The 15,046-nt window shown below is 41.0% G+C and overlaps 1 protein-coding gene and 2 non-coding genes across 4 annotated transcripts in view; 2 read left to right on the forward strand and 1 right to left on the reverse strand.

The window, feature by feature from the left end:
• The window catches only part of TMEM231 (transmembrane protein 231), a 19,196-nt gene that overhangs the window by 2,311 nt on the left and 1,839 nt on the right, over positions 1–15,046 (forward strand). The window contains exons 3-5 of one of the 2 annotated variants that reach the window (XM_008577214.1): positions 12,013–12,141; positions 12,718–12,861; positions 14,654–14,735. In XM_008577214.1, coding sequence (XP_008575436.1) covers positions 12,013–12,141; positions 12,718–12,861; positions 14,654–14,735 — 355 coding nt within the window. The remainder of the gene's footprint in view (positions 1–12,012; positions 12,142–12,717; positions 12,862–14,653; positions 14,736–15,046) is intronic. The other variant, XM_008577215.1, reaches the window with a different exon arrangement.
• Positions 11,405–11,479, forward strand: TRNAI-GAU. The gene has a single exon. It is a non-coding gene; the product is annotated as a tRNA-Ile (tRNA).
• On the reverse strand, positions 13,731–13,805 carry TRNAI-GAU. The gene has a single exon. It is a non-coding gene; the product is annotated as a tRNA-Ile (tRNA).

The raw sequence follows: 15,046 nt of genomic DNA on the forward strand, positions 1-15,046 counted from the left end.
GATTGGTTAAGCGACCTTCCCAGAATGTCCTATGGAGAAGTCAGGGCCACCCTGGGCCGCTGCAGCTGTCCGAGGTGAAATTGAAGCATTGTATTCTGCGTAATTTAGTATTTGGATTAGGATAAGCGAGTTTACCTTTATCACCAATTTCCACTCATTTTCTGAAAACATTTTCCTTTAGAAGTGTGAAACTTCTGATTTTCCTTCTTCCAAAGTTGTACCTCTTCAGACATCTCTAAGATGATTGGCCTACAACCCAAACTTGTGTACGTGGGGAAAAAAAAAAATTCAGACTTTTTTCCAGCAACTAAATAAGAGATTTTTAAATCAGATTGGTCTATGAATAACTACAAACAAAATATGATTCAGATTAATTTTCTCTGATTACTTTTTAATTTTATATTTTTTCTGCTGACAAAAGTGCATGCTTATTGTAAAATATTAAAGAGTTACAGGTACATATAATGACAGAAAATTAAATGCACATTTTAGTACATGTATAAATACTTGTTAATTCGCCTTTTTCTCTTTAAGGTCTGCAAACTATTTTATGATATGGAAAAACTGTAATGTATTTAACCAGTTCTGGGTTGGTGGATATTTGATTTGCTTGGACTTTTTCACTATTCGGTACAATATTGCAATGAACAAGATTTTTACTAGATCTTACACCTTTAAACATCAAATTGTGAGGAATTGGAATAGAGGCTCTTTGTTGAAAATGTATAAGCACATAGAATACAAAACAACAAGTAAAATAATTATTAACACCAGGGAAATAAAAAATAAGAAAAAGTGTGAAAGGAAAAGTTGTGAATCATAGTTGTGAATGGGATTTACATAGTCTTAATTACATGAACACTGAGTACTGACTGACCAAAATGAGAGGTTTTTTTTTTGTTTTTTGTTTTTTTTTTTTATTTTAAAAAGATGACCGGTAAGGGGATCTTAACCCTTGACTTGGTGTTGTCAGCACCACGCTCACCCAGAGAGCGAACCGGCCATCCCTATGTGGGATCCGACCCCGGGGCCTTGGTGTTATCAGCACCGCACTCTCCTGAGTGAGCCACGGGCCGGCCCCAAAATGAGAGTTTAACTCTCATTATTATAGGGAGGATGAGAAAAGTGTGTGTGTGGTGGGGACCAGTTTGGGGGGCGGGGAAGCTAAATCTTCATCTTTCCGTGTAGGAAGGAGAGAATGCCTAAAACTGAGAAATTGAGAAGTGCCCATGATGGGGGCCGGCCCGGTGGCGCACTGCTACAGTGCGCCGCTTGAGAAGCGCGGCGGCACTCCCGCTGAGGGTTCGGATCCCACATACAGACCGGCCGCTCACTGGCTGAGCGAGGAGCGGGGGCAACACCGAGGGTTGCGATCCCGTTGCCGGTCCCGGTCCGGTACGGGGGCGACACTGAGGGTTGCGATCCGTTGCCGGACACGGAAAAAGACAAAAAGGAAAAAAAAAAAAAAAAAGAATTTCTGTAAGTGCCTGTATTATGCACTTATTACTGATATTACAGAAAATTAATTATGTATATTTGCTGACATCATTGCTATGGACAGACACTGTGGCTGAGTCAGGATTTACAGAACTGTTTTGGTACAGAAACAGAAGACAAGGTGAATAGACTGTTTATGTTCAAAATCATCAGAACACCATCTCCCAGGTGCCAGAAACAACTGAAAGAGAGAAGTGCCCATGACAATGTTATTTATTTGTTGTTGTTTTTTGTTTTGATGTCTGACTAGTACAGGGATCCAAATCCTTGACCTTGGTGTTATAACACTACACTCTAACCAACAGAGCTAACCAGCCAGCCCCCCGAAAATGTTATTTAAAGACCTAGAGTTACATTTCTAAATAATCAGGCAAATAAGATAAAAATATTTGCCATGGAAGTTGCATGTTTTTTCTAATATCATTGAACTCTTTATTTTTTAAATGATCAAGTCTTTTAAATTGATTTTAAAAATAGAACTGGAATAGGAGACACATTTCTTTCAGTTGTTTCTCACTAATCATTATATGTTGCCCATTTTATGCTTATTTATGATTGTAATGCCTTTGGAGAAGAATGACTAGATGACAGGCCAGTGTCAAGGCAGACTTTTCACTGTGTAGCCAGCACTGTACTTCCTGTATTCCACATTTGTGTATTTCCTTTCCACAATTAAAAACAAGTTTATTTTTTATTCAAAACACAAAAAATTAACTTGTTAATTTTACTTTAGATTAGCATTCTGCTATGTGTTAAATATGTCCTCCAAAAGTTTATGTATTGAAAACTTGACCCCCATTGTAACAGTGTTAAGAAGGTGGGAAATCCCATTACAGTATTTGAAAGGTGAGGCCTTTGAGAGGTGATCAGATCCTGGGGACTGTGCCATTTAAAGAGTCATAAGTCATCATGGGCATGATTCTGATAGCTTTATAAGGAGAGCGAGTGAGAAGATTAGCTCTCTTGCTTATGCCGTTTCTCACCATGTGATACTCTGCATTGCCACCCAAAAGAAGGCCTTCACCACATGTGCCCCCTAGGCTGCGGACTTCTCAGCCTCCAAAACTGTAAGAAGTAAATTTTGTTTCTTTATAAATTACCCACTTTCAGGGGCCGGCCCGGTGGCTCACTGCTACAGTGCGCCGCTTGGGAGTGTGGTGGCGCTCCCGCCGAGGGTTCGGATCCCACATACAGACCGGTTCCCGCTCACTGGCTGAGCGAGGTGTGGGCGCAGCACCGAGGGTTGCGATCCCCGTTGCCGGTCCGGTCCAGTATGGGCGTGACACTGAGGGTTGCAATCCGTTGCCAGACACGAAAAAAGACAAAAATAAATAAATAAATAAATAACCCACTTTCAGGTATTGTCATAAGCAACAGAAAAAGGAGTAATACACATTCTGTGTGTGAATTTTTTTTTTCCTTCTTACTATGAAACTGTGAGCCTATTGAATTTTTGGTAGGAGTTTTTTTCTTTACATTTGTGTATTCCTCTCCATCATACACTTCTGGTTATTGGAGTCTAAAGAAGTAATCATGAAGAAGAGGATATAGCATTAGGTTTCATTCCTTCTTGTTACTTGTTCATTCACTACAACTGGTTATCTGCCTTGATGGACTGCTAGTTATCCTTTTATCTCTGTAACCAGAAACCACTCCTTGGAGAGCACTGCCCATGGTCACCCTCTGCTTCTGCTGTGTGGGTTCCAATTTTAAATCTACAGAGCCAAGACTTCCTCTTGCTTTTATGGTGCTCAGACCATTCATTCTTTTTAATACTGGATAATTTTTTTTTTTTTTTTTAAAGATGACTGGTAAGGGCCGGCCCGGTGGCGCACTCAGTAGAGTGCGGCGCTTGGGAGCGCGGCGGCACTCCTGCTGAGAGTTTGGATCACATATAGAGACTGGTCCGCTCACTGGTTGAGCACAGTGCGGGAGCGACACCGAGGGTTGCGATCCCGTTGCCGGTCACGAAAAAAGACAAAAAGGAAAAAAAAAAAAGGACCTTGGATTTTGTCTTTTACCGATAGTATAAAATTATCCAGGGCCAGCCCGTGACTCACTTGGGAGAGCGCGGTGCTGATAACATCAAGGTCACGGGTTCGGATCCCTATATAGGGATGGCCGGTTCGCTCACTTGGGAGAGCAAGGTGCTGACAACACCAAGCCAAGGGTTAGGACCCCCTTACTGGTCATCTTTTTTTTTTAAAAGATGACCGGTAAGGGGATCTTAACCCTTGACTTGGTGTTGTCAGCACCACGCTCTCCCAAGTGAGCGAACCGGCCATCCCTATATAGGGATCCGAACCCGTGACCTTGATGTTATCAGCACCGCGCTCTCCCGAGTGAGTCACGGGCTGGCCCTGGATAATTTTATACTATTGGTAAAAGACAAAATCCAAGGTCCTTTTTTTTTTAGTCTTTGTTTTTTTCTTCATTCTAGGCCAGTGTCTGTAAGTAATTTATGACCTCATCAGCTACAGTCTTTCTCAGTAAATGATTTGCTTTCTTTCTGTCTGTGTTCTTGGCTTGGGACTTGTTTGAAATCGTGAGAAATCAGAAAAACAAGTTAGAAGGTACAGTGGAGGAGAAGACCTCAATAGCACCCCAAAAGATATATGGGTCCATATCTGTCAGTACTACAAATCCGTATGCCTGTTTCTACTTCTAGAAAGGTATCCTAAGATTTGTGCACACACATGAAATGGCATATGGAAAAAGCTGCTCATTGCAGCACTATAATAGCAAAAGATTGTAAACAATCTACAAATCAATAGGAGACTCAAAGAAATTGTGGTGCATCTTCTCAGTGGAATGTTACATAGCTGCTATTTTTTTAATGAGGTAGATCTATGTATACTGATGTGGAATCATCTCCCAGAGAAATTGATAAATATAAACACTAAAAATTCTGTATAGAATGCTTCCATTTCTATAAAAATAATAGAAAGCAATAACAAAAAGACTATATATACACAAGGATACTTCAAAAAATTCATTTAAAAATGGAATTAAAATAATACGAACTTTAATGGAATTAAATGATAGTATAAGTAGAATGAACTTTTTGAAGACCCCTCGCATATGGACTTTCGATATCTCTGGAAGGATATGGAAGAAACTGACAACACTGATTGCTGCTGGGGAAGGATCTAAGAGGCTAAAATTAGGGTGGGAGAGAAACCTTTTTTGAACCTATTAATTTTGTACCAGAACAATGTAATACATATTTAAGATTTTTAAATGTTAACAACAAATATTTTTATTATTTATTTATTTATTATTTATTTTTTTATTGTTATTTTTATTTTTTTTAAAGATGACCGGTAAGGGGATCTTAACCCTTGACTTGGTGTTGTCAGCACCATGTTCACCCAGTGAGCCAACCGGTCATCACTATATGGGATCCAAACCCATGGCCTTGGTGTTATCAGCCCCACACTCTCCTGAGTGAGCCACAGGCTGGCCACCAACAACAACTACTTTTAAAGGAAAAATTTAGAAAGTGCCCATATAAAACAAAAGCCAAAAAGCCGTAAAAGTTTAAAACCAAGTATGTAAAGTGGTGCAGCCACTTTGGAAAACAGTTTGACAGTTCCTCAAAAAGTTAAACATAGAGTTAACATATAACCCAGCATTTCCACTCCTTGGTATATCCCAAGAGAATTGAAATATGTCTACACAAAAACTTGTGCACAAATATTCATAGTAGCATTATTTATGATGCAAAAAAGTGGAAACAACCCAAATGCCCATCAGTGGATGAAAGGATAAACAAACGTGGTATATCCATCCATACAATGGAATGTTATTCAGCCATAAGAAGAAATGGAATTATAATATATACTACCACATGGATGGGATGCAAATATATTATGCTAAGTGAGAAAAATCTAGACACAAAACAGCACATACTGTATGATTCCATTTATATGAAATGTACAGAATAGACAAATCTATAGAGACAGAAAGTAGATTAGGGGTTGCAAGGGGCTTGGAGAAGGGGGTGGGGGCGAGATGGGGAGTGACCACTCATGACTATGGGATTTCTCCTTAGGATGATGCAAATGTTCTGATGGTTGCACAACTTTGTGAATATACTAAGATCTACTGAATTTTATATATTTGTGTGTGTGTGTGTGTGCGTGTGTGTGTGTGTGTGTGTGTGTGTGTGTGTGTGTATTTGGCAGCTGGCTGGCACAAGGATCTGAATCACATTTTAACTTGTGCGTGTGTGTGTGTGTGTGTATTTGGCAGCTGGCTGGCACAAGGATCTGAATCACATTTTAACTCAGCCTTGGTGTTATCCACACTGCGCTCTAACCAGCTGGGCTAACCGGCCAGCCCTGAATTGTATATTTTAAAGGCTGAATTTTATGGTATGTGAATTATGTCTCAGTTTTCAAAAAACCAGGTAGGTGATAGCCTGGTGATATGCTTACAAGCCATAGTAGTAAAAATTATTGTTGGTTAACTGTGCCTCAGGCATATGATTAGCATTTTATCATTAGATAATACATTTAAAGTCCTTTGCAAAGTACTTAGCCTGTAATAATCACTCAGTAAGTGTTAGCTATTACTTTTTTTTTAAACATATATTCTCTTTAATCCTTATAGTAACCTGTGAGATAGAGGTTATACCCCTATTTTACAGATGAAGAAACAAACTCAGAACTAAGTGAGATAATTTGCCCTGGCTCTCAAGTGAACAGACTCTGTACTAGAACTCAATATTTCTTACTGCATATCTTATACTCAGGCCTCATTGCAACAAAATACTTCTATTTTCTAACTCTGAACATAAAGCCAAACTGGCTGCAACCTGTCTGGGAAACTGCCCAGGAAGCCAAGGAAGCAGTGGTTTTAGATCAAAGTTTGACCAAATACTGGGAGGTGGCTTTGCAGTTGCTAATTTGGGAAAATGCCTCAGCAGTCACAAACAGCCTTGCTTCTGCTTTGGTCAGCTCACCCTGTACAGCATCTTTAATGCTGCTATGGTTTTGATGCTTTAAAAGTCCAGTTTTTGTTGTGATTTTTAACAAGGAAGAAAAAAAGCAGAGTAACCTTTTCCCTCAATGAACCCTGACATGGCGGTTTAAGGCATTTATGGATCCAGAGAATATGGGGGCTGAAGGCTATAGGAGGATCCCTGATTATGAGTGGAGATTAACATGAGTACCATGAGTCTAAGACACCCACTTTTTCACATCTTTTTTTTTTTTTTTTTTTTTGTTTTTTTTGTGGGCAGTAAGGGGTCTGTAGTGGGTCCTTCCTCCAAGCTCTGGAGGTACTAGCACTAACTAAGTGGTGCTGCCTTCTTGAGGTCTGAGTCACAGCTCCTTCAGGCCTCTCCTTCAAGCCTCTGGATTCTAATAATCTCAGCCTCTTCCCTTTCTTCTCTAGCTCCAGGCATGGGAGCTGCTCCCCGCAGTTATCATCTCTGTGTTACACAGTATTCCTGTTTTACCTCTTTAATCCTCTATCCTCTGACACCTATGTTACTAATATTCCTTATATTAAATTCCCTCTTATCATAATTGTTTTAGTTTCTGTTTTCCTAGTTGGATCATGATTGGTACAGGTGGACCGATGTGCATTTTCTATTTAGTACATTAGTATTGATTTCACATATCTGTAAAGAATTATACTCCTTTTTGGATTCCCATACCGGCCAGTCACAAAAAAAAAATTATCCTCCTTTAACCACCAGAAATCTTTGAAATCAGGGCTCTTATGGGCAATTACAGAAGGGGCACTGAATCAGGTGTCAGCAAAGCCAGGTCCTGGTCCCAGTTCTGTCACTGGGTTCCGTACTCTATCTCAGCCTCAGTTTACCCATCCATATACAGGGCATGGTAGTACCTGCCCTCTCCTGGGATATAATGGATATAAAAAAATTGTTCCAAATCATACATATACCTTATAAAAATAAGGTAATGGTGTAATTTATGAATTCTCTTAGCTAGACACCAATTGGATGTTAGATACTGACCTAGAATTTGTGAGAGAGAGCCACGGGCCAGCCCTATGCTCTGCTTTATGATGCTCATGCCGAGATGCTGTCCTTTGCCCACTGGTTCCCTATCAAGTTCTGCCAGTAGGAGGCATGACAAGCCTTGTTCTAGGAAGGAGAAAAAACTGCAACCAGTTGCCATTGCCAGGGTGATACAAACAGGGACAGCAAGCAAACAGGAAAGAGTAGGAGGCTTCTCTTTCCTTCAGCCTACAGGTTCTCTGTAGTGGGTCCTTCCTCCAAGCTCTGGAGGTACTAGCACTAACTAAGTGGTGCTGCCTTCTTGAGGTCTGAGTCACAGCTCCTTCAGGCCTCTCCTTCAAGCCTCTGGATTCTAATAATCTCAGCCTCTTCCCTTTCTTCTCTAGCTCCAGGCATGGGAGCTGCTCCCCGCAGTTATCATCTCTGTGTTACACAGTATTCCTGTTTTACCTCTTTAATCCTCTATCCTCTGACACCTATGTTACTAATATTCCTTATATTAAATTCCCTCTTATCATAATTGTTTTAGTTTCTGTTTTCCTAGTTGGATCATGATTGGTACAGGTGGACCGATGTGCATTTTCTATTTAGTACATTAGTATTGATTTCACATATATCTGTAAAGAATTATACTCCTTTTTGGATTCCCATACCGGCCAGTCACAAAAAAAAAATTATCCTCCTTTAACCACCAGAAATCTTTGAAATCAGGGCTCTTATGGGCAATTACAGAAGGGGCACTGAATCAGGTGTCAGCAAAGCCAGGTCCTGGTCCCAGTTCTGTCACTGGGTTCCGTACTCTATCTCAGCCTCAGTTTACCCATCCATATACAGGGCATGGTAGTACCTGCCCTCTCCTGGGATATAATGGATATAAAAAAATTGTTCCAAATCATACATATACCTTATAAAAATAAGGTAATGGTGTAATTTATGAATTCTCTTAGCTAGACACCAATTGGATGTTAGATACTGACCTAGAATTTGTGTTAAAGTATTAGCTCTTTGAATCCCTGCTTTCACAGCTGTTGCACATGCGTTAAGCTTACTTTGAACTACATGTAATTAAATAACCAATTTCATCAGTGATCCAAGTGATAACACAGAGACGTAGCCCGCCTCTACCAGCCCTGTGGGGGGAGAGTCTAGGTGGTGACAGGTCATTTGTGAGAGTCTCACCATTTGTGTCATCACATCCCGCAGCTATCCCCCTGCCCTGCTCTCCTTCCCACTCACTGACACTGCATGGGCCTCACTTGCGCTCAGAGCACATGCACTCGCTTTGCCTGGATCACTTCCCCCAGACATTCCCATGCCTTGTCACCTCACCTCATTCAAGTCTCCAGCAAGTCAGGTCATCCTGAATGTTTTCTGTTAAACTCTACTCTCATCATTCTCTAATTTTATCCAGCTTCATTTTTCTTTGTGGCGCTTACTGATGTTATTACTGATATTGTTACATATTTATTGATTGACTTTCTGTCTTCCCAGCTGGGAATGTAAACTCCACTAGGGTGAGGATTTTGTTTTATTTACCATTATATTCCCAGCACCTGAAATGGTACCTGGCACATAGTAAGACCTTCTCCTTTTTGGATTCCCATACCGGCCAGTCACAAAAAAAAAATTATCCTCCTTTAACCACCAGAAATCTTTGAAATCAGGGCTCTTATGGGCAATTACAGAAGGGGCACTGAATCAGGTGTCAGCAAAGCCAGGTCCTGGTCCCAGTTCTGTCACTGGGTTCCGTACTCTATCTCAGCCTCAGTTTACCCATCCATATACAGGGCATGGTAGTACCTGCCCTCTCCTGGGATATAATGGATATAAAAAAATTGTTCCAAATCATACATATACCTTATAAAAATAAGGTAATGGTGTAATTTATGAATTCTCTTAGCTAGACACCAATTGGATGTTAGATACTGACCTAGAATTTGTGTTAAAGTATTAGCTCTTTGAATCCCTGCTTTCACAGCTGTTGCACATGCGTTAAGCTTACTTTGAACTACATGTAATTAAATAACCAATTTCATCAGTGATCCAAGTGATAACACAGAGACGTAGCCCGCCTCTACCAGCCCTGTGGGGGGAGAGTCTAGGTGGTGACAGGTCATTTGTGAGAGTCTCACCATTTGTGTCATCACATCCCGCAGCTATCCCCCTGCCCTGCTCTCCTTCCCACTCACTGACACTGCATGGGCCTCACTTGCACTCAGAGCACATGCACTTGCTTTGCCTGGATCACTTCCCCCAGACATTCCCATGCCTTGTCACCTCACCTCATTCAAGTCTCCAGCAAGTCAGGTCATCCTGAATGTTTTCTGTTAAACTCTACTCTCATCATTCTCTAATTTTATCCAGCTTCATTTTTCTTTGTGGCGCTTACTGATGTTATTACTGATATTGTTACATATTTATTGATTGACTTTCTGTCTTCCCAGCTGGGAATGTAAACTCCACTAGGGTGAGGATTTTGTTTTATTTACCATTATATTCCCAGCACCTGAAATGGTACCTGGCACATAGTAAGACCTTAAAAAGTACTTGACAAATTAATGAGCAAATTTAGCAAGTAGACACTATGGTGCTGTTCCAGATCTCTGTCCACTGTGAACTTGGAGTGAAGGTCTGCACACAATCAATTATACAGACTGACACTCTGGAGGATGCTGCCTTTTTGCAAAAAGATTTATCCTACCCAACATCTTTTTTTTTTTTTTTTTTAATGTCTGGACATTTTAGTCCTGGAAAGAGGACCAGATTTGGAGTAAAAGACCTGATCTCAAAGCCTGTCTTTACCATTACTAGCTGAACTTCTGGTAAATCCCCTAATCTCCCTGATCCTTATTTTTCTTCTCTATCCATTGGGAATAATACTGGCTCTGCCTACCTCAGGCTCTATGTTTATTGTAAAGATCAAATGAAATGAGTTTCCCTTTCTCCCACCTTGTTGGAGTCTGGATTCTTCTGGCAATTCTCTGCTGGCCACTATTCTCTCTTGCAAGTTGAGAAGTTTGATCTTTGCTTCCTGTCCAACCCTAAAGATCCAGAAGGCCTGGATCCATTACAGAGATTTAACGCAACATTGTCTTCCAAGTCTTCCCAGATGCCAACTGAAGAAAATTCACAGGAAGACAAGGGAGCCTCTTTTCCATCCTACTCATGACTCAGTAACTTGATCATCAGCACTGGTAGCAGATATCCCTCTGCTACACCTGTGAAGCTGATGGAACAGGACAGAGAGAATAGTATCAAACAGAACAAGGAGGGCAGGTTTCTCTATAACTAGGCCTAGGATAAGGACGTTATTGTCTAGAAGGAAAGAAATGATTGAAAGTTTCTGAAAGCTGAGATATCTTCATCTCAAATGACCTTATGAGTCTGAAAAAGAACAAAAAACCTCTTCTGCACGTAATGGTGATGGTGGAAAGCAAAATGAATCAGTAGATGGAGGATTCAGATGGGAGTGCTGATATACCATAGTAGAATCCTTCTGGGAAAGGATCAGTTGTAGCAACAAGATCCAGAGTTGTGTCGAGGAATCATGTCAACAGTGGTCACATTTCGGTAACTGTCCTTTCTTGCTAGTCATTTTAGGATCACTGTGAGGCAAGATGGTGGATGGCAGGACTGGCAACCAATTTTTTTTAACTGCCTACATATGATCTATGAGCTGTAATTTGTCTTTTTCCCTCCTCAGGTCTCTGTTTTCCTTACTTTCATGTCCATAATTTATAAAATATCTGTGGTTTTAATGCCTTGCTGATTTCACTTAGCTTCCTGTTTCATTTTATTGATTGGTACTAAAAGATGCACAAGGCTTTAGAGTCCTGACATGAATGATGAGATGAGGTCCAACATCAAGAATGTGAAGCAAAGACACTTGTGGTTTAAGAACGTGTAAGTAGGGCAGGTCGGTTATCTCAGTTGGTTAGAGCGTGGGGTTGATAACACCAAGGTCAAGGGTTCAGATCCCCATACCGACCAGCTGCCAAAAAAAGTATGAATAGAGCTTGGGGGTTTTCTGTTGAGTTTGTTTGGGGAATGCCTAATGATTAGGATTAGGTTTTTATCTATTCTAAAAAGCTGATTTCTAAAGAAATGGAAGACAATTGTGATGTGCTATTTTTTTCATACAAATACAGGCATTTTTAAAACAAAGAAAAAAAACCACCAGTAACAACCCTAAAGATCCAGTAACAAAACAAACAGATCCAATGAGACAGCAGAAAGAGGCAAATGCTATCCAAGTGTTTATAGTTGTTATTGACACTTCAAGTTCCTATTCATTTTGGCCTGTGAACATTTGAGAGGCACAAATATGAAGTTCAAGGGTACGTTGTGTCTCTTTCCCCAGTGTTGATCCGCTTAACACCTGCTTGTTTTTCTCTTTCTTTTGGTGAGGGAGATAATGTCTGTGTACAACAGGATAGTGGGTCATTGTGTATGTACTGAAGTGATGCGGATTCTTCCCAGACTTACTAAAGACCAGGTCCGCTGGCCCTCTTTGGGTTTCCTAGACTAGAGAAGAGGACAGGAACCAGGATGGGAAAATGGACATGTTACATTTTAAACTGGAGCTTCCCCTGCAGTCCACGGAGCATGTTCTTGGTGTGCAGCTCATCTTGACTTTCTCCTACCAATTGCACGTGAGTCAGTTCTTGGGGAGGCCCGTCCTTTCCCATTTGTCTTTTATTTTATTCTATTCTATTTGATTTTATTTGATTTTTTTTGGGGGGGGGGGCTGGCCAGTATAGGACCATTTGTCTTTTTTGTTTTTAAATAAAGATGACTGGTTAAGGGGATCTTAACCCTTGACTTGGTGTTGTCAGCACCACGCTCTCCCAAGCGAGCTAACCGGCCATCCCTATATTGGGATCCAAACCCATGGCCTTGGTGTTCCAAGTGAGCCATGGGCCAGCCCTCCATTTGTCTTTTAATAAAACAGAGCCCTCCTTCTGATTTTTAGGAAGACCCACACTGTAGAAGGCTCTTTTCTGGGGTATAGTTTGGGATTTAACTTAGGCAAATCAAATGTTTCTCACTGGAGTTATAATAAATGAGCTATTAATAGCTCAGAGAGTTCTGGGCAGAGTGTTTCCTCATGGCTAAACCAGGTATGTGAGGGCCCGTTAAGCTTCAGCCACAGACAGACGACTCTTAGAACCCAGCCAGAGCCTTTCAAATCTGCCAGCAGTTGGTATTGTCTCTCCTCATGATTTCAGAGAATGTCAACATTCATGATGCAGAGTATGGCGTTCCTCCAGTCCTCCTTTGCTGTTCCTGGGTCCCAGTTATATGTGAATGGAGACCTGAGGCTGCAGCAGAAGCAGCCGCTCAGCTGTGGTGGCCTAGATGTCCGATACAACGTAAGGGTGCTTCTCGTCATCCAGCTCCTTTGTTTCTGTATATTACTGTTTATCAATTTTTTGAAGAGGGAGAAATCAAAGTTGGAAGTAGCATTTCTGTGGGTGGCACACACGAGAACTTCTGAAGAATTCTTGCTATGGATTCTTTCAAAATATGGGGAAGGTGCACTTTTATTTACACCAAGAAAGAAAGAAAACTGTCTTTGCCTTTATCAAAGAACGAAATTGTTTACTGTGTGGGGTAAACACACACACACACTTGCACATGTGCACACACCCCCTGTGTATTCCAAGTGATCTTTTCCAGTTTATGTAAAACATTTCCAAAAGAATACAAGCCCCCATTTATTGAACAGATAATGTGTGCCAGCCCTGAGTTGAGAAGTTTACATGCATCATCTCTTTTAATCATCACAGCAACCTCATGAGATGCCTACATTTGTCATTTCCCAGCTCCAGCCACTTGTCCTATCCCTGTTGCCCTTGCTTCATTCCAGCCACACTGGCCCTTTGTTGTTCTTCAAACCCACAAAGCAGCTCCCCCCTCCACGCTTTTGCACTTGCCATTCCCTCTATCAGGTGTCCACGTAGCTTATTCAATCACTCCATTCAGGTCCCTGTTCAAATGTCCCTGAGCACAGGCCTTCCCTTACCCTTCTCTCTCAAATAGCATCCTGCCCCCCTCCAGCATCCCTCACCCAGATTTACTTTCCCTACTGCCACCTGACATGGTAATGATATGTTTTTGGTTTATTTGTTGTCTACTTCAGTGTTAAAAGCACTGATATCTTGTATACTATCACTCCAGTGGCTAAAACAACACTGGGCACATTATAAGCTCTCTTCTTTTTTTTTTGTTTTTCAGTGGCTGGCCAGTAAGGGGATCTGAACCCTTGACCTTGGTGTTATCAGCACCATGCTCTAACCAAGTGAGCTAACTGGCCAACCCATAAGCTCTAATTTTTGATATTCAGCATTGATATTTGTTGAAAGAAGGAGCTCTCATTTTGCACATGAGGAAACTGGGATTTACTGATTAATTTTCCCGAAGTCCCACAGCTTAAAAGTAACACAGCCAGGAACTGTCTGAGTCCAGAACTCATGGATCCAGTCACTAATCCCTGACCTTTATCACAAGGAGGACTGTATAAATTGGGTTGAGCTGTTAAAAGTGAAAGAGGAATGTTATCAGTTATTACAGCCGGAAACCAGTACTGTTCCAAATAAACTGGGGTTTGTGGTTACCCTGGCTATAACCCACATAAGGGACTATAAGATATAAAGTTATAAAGATAAGTTTGTTTGAACGTCTATGTGTCAGCTTAACAGGAAAATGGTATTAGATGGCAAAAAATCATTTCCTTCTTTAAAGGATTGTATGCTTAGTATTTGCATTTAACTATTTCCATATCTATATTTAAAAGAGATAAATTAGAGAGCATCTAGAGAAGAGCAAGAAAAAGACAAAGGAGTTGGAAATAAGGTCTATTAAAAAAATTAAAGGAATTATTTCTCCCATTTAAATAGAGAGGGATATTTTATAAATAGCTTTAAAACCTGTAAAAGGTGGATATTGACCCATTGTTTCTAGCCCTCCAAAAAGAAAGAGAAAATGGGCTTAAATTGTTGCAAGAGAGTTTATTCATCCTTGAAGAAAAGATTATTGACATCGGAGTAGGCCACCAAGAACAAGAGGGTGGTCTCTGGGATCCTCCTGGGTAGGCAGGAAGGTAGGAGGAAGAGAGGAGAAGCCTTTTGAGTGCTCACACCATGTCCTTCTGCTGTGTCCCAGGTGTCTGTGATCAATGGGACCAGCCCTTTTGCCTACGACTACGACCTCACCCACATCGTTGCTGCCTACCAAGAAAGGAATGGTGAGTCATGGGTAGAGATCATTCAGCCACTGCTCAAGGGCTTTCCAGGTTAGTGGGGCAACAGACGAACAGAACTGGAACCCTTGTCATGATAAAAGTATCAAAACCAGTGAACGCTCAGTGATGGGAGGCAAACGGACTACTTGGGGTTTGTCCTTTTTGTCCTGATCTTCAGACCCTTGACCATCCCCTACCCCTCAGCTATCCACCACTCCTATGTCCCAGCAGGTTAGTGATCAATTGCCATATTTATCACACCACTGGCTTGATGGTTTTCCTTTTTTTTTTTTTTTTTTTTTTTTTTTTTTTTT

The sequence above is a fragment of the Galeopterus variegatus genome, unplaced genomic scaffold (assembly GCF_000696425.1).
Source record: "Galeopterus variegatus unplaced genomic scaffold, G_variegatus-3.0.2 Scaffold1462, whole genome shotgun sequence".
Classification (NCBI taxonomy): Eukaryota; Metazoa; Chordata; class Mammalia; order Dermoptera; family Cynocephalidae; genus Galeopterus; species Galeopterus variegatus.